The sequence below is a fragment of the Poecilia reticulata genome, linkage group LG7 (genome assembly GCF_000633615.1).
Source record: "Poecilia reticulata strain Guanapo linkage group LG7, Guppy_female_1.0+MT, whole genome shotgun sequence".
In the NCBI taxonomy this organism is placed as follows: Eukaryota; Metazoa; Chordata; class Actinopteri; order Cyprinodontiformes; family Poeciliidae; genus Poecilia; species Poecilia reticulata.
The window spans coordinates 3,896,299-3,905,670 of record NC_024337.1 but is presented as its reverse complement, the minus strand read 5'-3'; the positions used below and the strand labels follow the sequence as shown (position 1 = coordinate 3,905,670).

At 41.1% G+C, this 9,372-nt stretch overlaps 1 protein-coding gene across 11 annotated transcripts in view; it reads left to right on the top strand.

Annotated features, from left to right (window-relative positions):
* Positions 1-9,372, top strand: part of myt1b (myelin transcription factor 1b) — a 59,493-nt gene that overhangs the window by 16,183 nt on the left and 33,938 nt on the right. For 6 of the 11 annotated variants that reach the window (XM_017305906.1, XM_017305908.1, XM_017305907.1 and 3 more), the window contains exon 1: positions 5,992-6,085. In XM_017305906.1, the coding sequence (XP_017161395.1) occupies positions 6,031-6,085 (55 nt within the window). In that variant the 5' untranslated portion in view covers positions 5,992-6,030. Of the gene's footprint in view, positions 1-5,775; positions 5,789-5,989; positions 6,086-9,372 lie in introns of those variants that run through there. The other 5 variants (XM_017305910.1, XM_017305909.1, XM_017305911.1 and 2 more) reach the window with 4 other exon arrangements.

Sequence of the window (9,372 nt, the reverse complement as noted above, 5' to 3'; positions counted from 1 at the left end):
TATATATATATATATATGACTCATGCTATTTAGCATGAGTCATGCTTCATGCTAAATAGCATGAAGCACTAAGCTATCATGCTATTTAGCGGAGGCTAATGCTGAAGCTCAAAACATCAGCTCAAATTATATATATGGTTGAAAGAGTGTAGACAAGCACCAATTTCGTTTTTACATTCCAATTTGCATGTTCAGTAATGCCCTTAGATATTGTATTTATTTTTATATTTTGTTCTCTACAGTCTTGCATGTTTCTTGTCTGAAATAAAGGTCAGGAAAGGAAACAGAACTGCTGTGTAAACAGTCTTCAAACTTCAAAATAAGAGCATTAATATAAACATCTAACTACGTGAATAATTTGTAGCAGTAACCAAAATGTCAACACAGATGTTGAACGTCATTCATTTGAAAGCAGCCAAGTAAATTAGCCTTTACCCCAAAAAACAATAATAATAATTTAGGTGAAGCTAAGTTAGGAAGTTTGTTAAAGCAGTAGATAAAACAATAGCTTCGCTATTAGCGCATTAGCAGATTAGTAAAAGTGTGCCCTCCACTGAATGTGTGAAGTGTAAATATTGAACGTCAGGGGGGAAATCTGCAGCTCACAGTTCACCGTTCACTCTGCTGCTCTAATTAGCTAAAGTACTCCAGTTGGTTTCTTTTCCTGAACTGACTCTGACTTTGCATCTGATCTTGTTTTATCTCGTAGAAGCGTTTACGTTTTTAATCCTGAATGAGACGCGATTAATAACCGATAAAGAATCTCCTGACCGCTCGGCCTTCCACCTCCTCTTATTGTTTCCCTTTACGACAGCAGCAGGAGCTGACCCCGGATCAGAGCTGGAAGAGGCTAAACTCTGAGCCCTGAGTCACATCAGGATGACTCAGCCTGTAAATGGCAAACCTCTCACAGCAGACACACATATGACCCACTGTGTGGTCACACATGCTCCGTACTTTTTCACATACAAGTTGGGTAACATGACATCTGCCCCCCCAGCCCTCCTCCGCCCTATCTGCTCTGCCTCGTGTGAGCTGTCAGGGTGAAAGTGCAGAGAGGCTCGCCGACATGGAGGCTGTGAGCTCTGCTCTAATTGGCAGCTGCTGTCCGCAGGTCAGCCTCCTCCGCCTTCTCTCTCCACCTTAACCTGCCTCCTTCCCCTCATCAGTTGTTGTAAACCCGAAAATGGATAAAAGAGTCATTTACGTGCTCCAGGGGACGGAGGGTGACCTTCTCTGTGAAGACGTTGCCCCCCACCCCCCAGCCAGACATTTGCATGGAGCTGTCAGAATTGGGAGCAGAGCTGAGGCCCTCCTGCTCCGGCCGCCGCACACAAAGAAGGACGTAATTGATAATGTACAACACAGCCTGAAGGGACGAGCGGCGTCTTCTTCCTCCTCCTATTCCTTTTTCTTCTCTCCCTGACCCCCCCCCCGGCAGCTGCTCTGCACATTTCACACTCGTTAAAGCACATGACATGCACGGACCTACAGCAGGTTCTGCACACAAACTCCTTTTTCTCCCCGTTTCCGTACTGACCGCGCCGTCTGCGCTCCCATATGCATTCATTGTCGGTGTGCTCTAATTAAACGACTGTAAAGGACAAGTTTTGAACACTCGGAGGCCTTTGAAAGAGATTCTGGTGAATGCCTGCCTGTCTGCATTGGGATTTATTTGCTGTGAATTTGTGTTCATGCAAATTTAATGAGCTGGATCTGAGGGAAAAAAAAGGGACAGGAAAGAGAAGAGAACTCTGATATGCTTACCTATTTGAATGTACGTAACTATGGTTACACAAACATGAAAGCAACAGGAGGCCTTTTCAGTCCAGGTTTTGATTCACCCGGTGACTCTCGATGTAAGGAGGACGCAAAGGAAGGGAAAAAGAAGCACAACAGTGCAATATGTTTTATTATGTAGCTGGAATTTCTGTCCATCATAAACATCCTCTATGTTAGCCTGTGGTTACATTCAGCCAGTTAAAATGGTTCTGAAGCATATTTTGTCTTGTTTAACCTGTTAGACTTTATTTTCATGCCTTGAGGTGATATACGCTGTGAACTGCCACTGAATAAATCAACTGAATCGAACCGAACAGCATCCATCAGCCTCCCTACTGGTTACAAAGTTTCTATTTTCATCATAGAGGGTTTTGAAATAGAAGAAATGGCCAATTGTTATAACCAAAAAGTCTTTTTCGTGGTCATCTTCAAGCTTTTTTAGAATGAATTTGTCAGTTTTAGGTTTTTGAGGTGGTAATGGCTAATGTACCTAGATGAACAAATTTTTTAAATGTATTAGAAATGAAGATTTTAAACTAAAATGCTACATCCACTAGGGGATGTCTATAAAAAATAAAATAAAACAAAGACAAAAGAAAACTTGTGGGGTAAAATATCAGGTTGAAGATAGACAGGCAYCCACCAGAGTTTTCTGACCAATTTGTTGCATCTGAGTTTCAAAAAGCTTTTAGCCACCGAAATAGAAATGAGTCGATTCAGATATTTCTTTAAGTACTGTGATTTGAGAAGAGACCATTCAAAATATGTTTTTATAGCCTACTTGATAGGAACTTTGTATTAGTTGCATGGAAAAGCAGCATCGTGTGTGTTTGAGACAGCAGTCTAAAAACAGGGTTTCAGTGTTATTTTAAAACATCAAGAAAATGGTTATGTAGTTTTAGATTTAGCTTCTTACGCCAGCAAGTAGCATAATAAGCTCTGACTCATGCCTTTATTCTTTTACCACCAACATTAGATCCTGTGTTCCTTGGCAGACCGAGGCTGAAAGGATACTCAGTTGAGCCAAACTGTTGCCTGCTGAGGTCACACTACTAGCCATTTGAAAGTCGTCTGCATATACAGCAAATTTACCTTTTAAATGACATCTTACACATTTTTCTGCTTTTCTGATTTAATTTGAAGCGCTTTACTGAAGTTAGACAGCTTTGAGTCTTTGAGTCACTCAGTAACAACATCTGCTCTGAAGAGTGTTATTGCTACCTGGTAGAGCCCATTGTCTGTTTGGAAGACCCCTCCGTCCCCAAGTCCTAACTTTCTCCCCTGTACCTTGAGATGCAATAGTTAAACGTTTATTTTCACCTGAAGCCATTTTGTGAAATCCTCCAGCAAAACAGCCCCACAACATGATGCTACCTCTCACGTACATCCCAGTAGGCATGGTGTTCTCAGGTTTTCAGGTTTTTCCCTACTTCCTCCAAATATAATGATGGTCAGTCAGTATTGTTTATCATTCTGTATTCAGTTTCTTCAGACTGAAGAACATGTCTCTAAAGATTAAGGTCTTGTTCCCAGTTCTTTTATGCTGCTTTTGTTGTAATGACTTCTATCTTCCTGAGTGGTCTTTAGGTATGTGTGTACAAGACTTGTTCCACTGTGGATAATGATGCTGTCTTACAAGCTTCAGTCAGCATCTTCACAAAGTCCTTTGCTTCTTCTGGGAGACACAGAACCTGTCTCCATCCAGAGCGGTGTGACAGCTGGACATTTATGTGCTGTATAAACTTGCACATAGCTGCTCAAATTGAAGAATTCGGCACAAATTCAAACGTCTGGAAATTGTACCCAAGGATGAACAATTTACTGAGATTTATTAATAACTTGATTCATTAAGATTCATTAATAACTTGATTGGAAGGAGGGCAGAGAGAAAAAGAGGACATGCAGTAAATGATCCGAGGCCAAACCAGGATCAGCTGTGTTGATCAGCTGTGCACCTGTTCTTCCACTGAGCCGCATTAAAAAAAAATATACATATTTATTTAAATTTCCCTTATAACTCAATTTCATTCTTTTCAATATTTAGTATTCCACGCTATATTTATTGGTCATGATTCTGATCCTGGGTGGGGCATCCCCCTCCTATGAAATATGACAGATTATGAATGCTGATCCTAATGGACTCCTGTTGAGTGACTCTTCAGACTATAATTAGATTTTTGAAAATGATCTTAAATTTGGTCACAGTGGCCGACGCACTTCCACTTATCTGCTAATGCTATAGTAGAGGAGCAAATTTTTTATTTAGTGCTTTTTGATAACTTTTACTAACTTTTTGCTAATGGCAGTTAGCTTCCCCAAATTTATTTTTATAGATTAATTCTAATGCACAAATTCACTTGGCTGTTTTGTAAACCTTCAGTTGAATAAACATTACAATCTGTGTTGAAGTTTTGCTTATCGACTGTTGAGAACTTTTCAGGTAATTAGTAGTTTACATTGTTGCTCATATTTCAAAGCAGGTGAAGATTGTGGGGTTTTCCCTCCTCGAGTTCTCTTTTTATTTTTATTTAATCTTTATTTTGTTTACCTTAGTCAAACAAATGAATAAGGTAAAGAAATACCTTCTAAATAAATGGTTTAATTTGGCGCTATAACATGTTAGCATTAAATTAAGTTAAGTACAATGTTGGAATAACGCTTTGGCTTTAGCGGATTATTGCTTTAGAGTTAATGCTGACGACTTTTCAGTTAGGCATGGACAGCTGCTCTTCATATGTAAAAAAAATATCCATGACTGTCAAAAATATGATAAAAATATATGTGATTTTGTTTGGGAGAATAAAAAAGAAAAAATCCATTGTTAACCCTTTAAAGTTGGCAATCTTTCCACATTTAAACACTAAAGTGAATTCTGGGTTGAATGCAGGAACAAATATGACAAGCTCACAAATGACTATGAGACACTTGTCTTCCCTCTCAGAAGGACTGAAGCGCTCAGTAGTGGCCAGACAGAAAGCGACGTAGCCTGATTGAAAATGTTGAGGCCTTAGAGGAGCAGGATGAGGCGGCGAACAGGAAGGAGGGGTTCGGGGGCTGCACCTGTACCTTCAGCCAACTGCTAATGAATGTACCCTCGATGGGAGTCAGGGGCGAAGAAAAGCCTTTAACAAGAACAACAGCTTGTTTCATCCTCCTCGCATCCTTCGTCCTCTCCTTCTTTTCATAAGTAGTCTATTAGCAGGAAAGGGGTTCTGCCAAATAGGGTGAAGACGAGAAAAAAAACGACTCAGAGAAACCAAGACCCTATGTTTGAATCCCACTGTGACTGTGCCAACTTGACTACAGAGGAGCTACAAAGCAGTTAAGTGGATGGGCAAGCCGGGGTGTCTGTAGGGGGGATGAAAGGCTTGTAGACGGGGAGAGTGCAGAAGGAAGTGTGGGACAGAAAGAAGGGACAGCAGAAATATATAAAAAAAACAGAGTCCAGTAATCAAAGCTAATGGCTCCATTGTGTCTAGAGAGCATCTGATAGCTTTATAGAGGGACCCTAAGCGTGGAGAGGTAGCAACGAGGAGGTGTGGTCCATGGTCAGTGTGTGCACGTGTGTAAGTCTGTGCGCGTGCACGAGGGTTAACACCTGCTCCTTTGTGGCTTTAAAAGCCGAGGCACAAGCACACACACACACACATTGACGCACACATCTCCTCTTCTTAAAAGGGTTATTACAGCGGCCCGTGTGTTTTCGCTTTATTATTATATTCAACGTAGTTATGATTGTCGGCCCCTCCGCTTACAGGGGCCGCGGCCCCCTGCGCCGGCGCCGCCTGTTGCCTCCGCGCAGACCACAATCATGAGTAGCACTCAGAAGCAGGAAATTACAGGGGGAGCGACGGGGGGCGGGTGGGTGCTCCTAGTTTGTTTTCCATGTAACCCTCATTTGTGATGAAGCGAACATGATGTTAGCATGTTTTAAGTGTGTTTTTGTTTTCTTTTTGTGCTTTTTTTCCATGGCGATGGAGCGGTGTGTGTGAACACAAGTGTCTAGGTGCGACGGCCTCTTTTGCGTCAGCGCCACACTTCATCTGTGTTTGAACGGGAACATTTTGAACGGATCTTTTTATAGCAGCTGTTTTGAAGCACACAAAGACAATGAACTCTGGAGGCTTTTTTCGACAACTAACCCCTGACTGTCTCTTTTTTTTCTCTCTCTTTTTTCTGTTTCCTCCCGTTTCTTCCCTTGTTTGCCTTTCTCTTTCCTCCCCTTCTTGCCTCTTCCTTTCATCCCAGATGAGTGTGGAGGGTGACGACAAGCGAACTCGCACTCGGTCAAAGGGAATCAGAGGTGAGCGTCGGTAGCGTCTCTCCACCTTGTCAAGATTTTTGCAGCTGTTAAATACACATTCAGTCACCCTGATTCACATGCAAACATCCTCCGCTCGTCTACCGGAGCTGACTGATTACTTGGTTTTGTTTGCGTACACTGCATATGTTCCACGTAGAAGAGTTTATGTAAAATTTAGCTTAAGGAGTAACTATTTCTGCCCATGTGTACTTCTGAATAATCCTGACATGTTTGATAGATCATAATCCAGATGTTTGATAATCTGCTGCTGTTGAAGAGTAGTTATTGTTTCTACTATGGAAACGCTGGCTAAGTATTGAACAAGACAAGATTATGTTGGTATTTCCAGACTCCCACTGTCTAACTGCTCATTCCAATCCACCAAGTTGAGTCTGGAAAAGTCTGGAATTTGAAGCAACATTTGTAGAAACCCAATTTCTTTCATTTCCCCCAACTTTTTACATCAGGTTGTGTAGCACTAGTTAAACTTGGACTCAATCTTCAGAATCAAGCTTATCTAAGTAATTATTACTATCACAGTCAACAGCATGCTTGTTGGAAAGAAGAGTAACTATTGCTTCAATTCCTCCAGTACTTGAATGCTATATGCATTTATTTATGTCTTAGAATACAAAATAATAATTCCCTAAATGAAACTTTGTAGTTGGAAGTAATTGCTTCATGCTCCATGCTTCATTTATAAAATATCAATAACTGTATCTAGCTTAATCTGCTGCTGATCAGTTAGCTGACAGTTGAATAATAATTTTGGTTCAGGGCATAATGCATCTAGTTTACAAAAGAAGAATATTTTGACGTATAGCGGCTAGGTCAGACAAACACCTCAGATATGAAGCAAGCAAACAAAGACATCATTTTCTCCTGACCTTGTTTACTGGACTACAGCAGATGACCACATTCATAACATGACCATAACTATGTATCAGAACCAGTCCATCAATCCATTGTCTATATGTGTTTGTTCATGCTAACCTCAACTTCTGATTAGAGATTTCAAACCAAAGGATGAACAAAGTCCTTGCTGAGTTTATTTGCTTGGTTTAAAGATTACTATAGGTTAAGCCTGGATCATTTAGTCCCTCAGGATCTTTTTTTTTTCATTTTGTTGCGCTGCTATTTCACATGTTTGTAGTTTTGCTCATTTTAGACCAGACTTTTTCAGGTACTAAAAAGATTAGCCAGCTCCACACCCAAACTTTCAGCCAAAATCGTTTATCTTTGAAAATAAGTAAAATGGAATGAGATGTTATTTTAATTCTTACTGAATAAAAAAGAATCTTAAGGGTCTTTGATGGTTACTGAAATGAGAATAAACACTCAATTTATTTATATTTCATAAGTAATTGACCTCAGTTGAACAATGTCTAGATTTAATTGAACGAGTTTTTTTGCCTTTTACACAATCCATCCATCCATTTTCTTGCACCCTTTTTCCCTCAGTGGGGTCGGGAGGGTTGCTGGTGCCCATCTCCAGCCAACGTTTCGGGCGAGGGGCGGGGTACACCCTGGACAGGTCGCCAGTCTGTCGCAGGGCAACACAGAGACACACAGGACACACAACCATGCACACACACACTCATACCTAGGGGCAATTTGGAGAGGCCAATTAACCTGACAGTCATGTTTTTGGACTGTGGGAGGAAACCGGAGTACCTGGAGAAAACCCACGCATACACAGGGAGAACATGCAAACTCCATGCAGAAAGACCCCAGGCCGGGAATCGAACCCAGAACCTTCTTGCTGCAAGGCAACAGCTCTACCAACTGCACCACTGTGCAGCCCCATTTTACACAAAGTGCTTTGAAATGTTTTTTGCTAACTAATGCTAAACAAAACAAAATTCATGTAAAGATGACATAATCGAAGTTTTTTTTTAACCGTCTCTGTCGCCTGATGCATGTAAAGATTTTCAAAATGAACTGAGGCCTTGTATTTTAGATCTAAATCCTTTTCTTTGCAAGAAAAGAACGATGCAAAACGTGAATGTAGGAAAACATCTGCTACAGAAACAGAAAGCTGTCTTCAAATCAGTTCAGCTCTGACGTGTAGAAGGAATCCTGTGCACATTTTCATGTATTAGTAGAAATTTTCACAAAGATTGGTAATTTATGTATGGTGTATCCTTGAATGAGTGTCTAATATGCACATATTTATAAAACTTTCTTTTTGAGTGTGTTTGTTCATAAGTGTGTGTAGGTGTGTGCGCGCGTGTGTGTGTGTGTGTGTTTGATGTTTTGAAGAGACAGCATAGCGGCAGTTCACGAAACATTCAGAGTGCAAGAAGGCGTCCAGTCATTCCAACCGCATGATGAAAGACTGAGAAACTGAAATGTTACACACACACACGCACGCACACACACCCACACACACACACACACACACACACATACACACACAGACAAAAAAAAAAAGAAGTTTGTGTGTGTGTTAGTGTTTATTTTCTTTGCGTTTGGAGTAGCCAGCTACCCAGGCTGCTTCTGACATGTGATTAATGCGTGTGATATCAGAGCCCAAACTGAATTCTCCAGGATGCTATTGTTTTCTTATTTTGCTCCAAATGAAAGTAGGATATTTCTCCCAACTCGTTCTATCGCTCAACTCGCCCAATCGATGCCCCACAGCCGGCCTGGAGCGGGCTGCTGCGCGCCAGCACAGCTTGATTTATGTTTTCGAGGCAATTACTATAAGTTGCCCCTGAAAGAAGTCCTGTTTTCTACTGATGAAGGCACTTTTTTTTGCTTTTTAATTTCATTTTCTCAATTATGATAACTAAAGTGTAACAATTAATCTTGTTTTCTTGCTGAAGTCTGCACATAACCCACCTCCTTTCTGAGCAGCAGTGGGCTGATTTAGGCTTTCCACGTGCATGTGTGTGTGTGTGTGGGTGTGTGTGTGTGTGTGTGTGTGTGTGTGTGTGTGTGCGCGTGCGTGTGTGTGCGTGTGTGTGTGTGCGTGTGTGTGTTTCCACCTGCCAGATTTTACACTGTATTGTTTGTTTCGTGCTCGATCTTGCATGTGTGCCGATGTGTGTATGTTTATATATAAATACATATGTATGTGTGTAAGTAAACTCAGAAGGTGTAGGTTTTTTTCCCCCATCTGATCACACATTCAGCAGCGTGTAAGCCTCTATGAGAAAATCCTCATGGGGTTCGTATGCATTTGTGATTTATTGATCTGGGTTTCTTTTAGCAGCGCTGCGTTCTGAGCAGTCATTCACCTTTGTTCTCCCTCTTCTCCTCTCCTTCCTTTTTTTTTTCTTTCA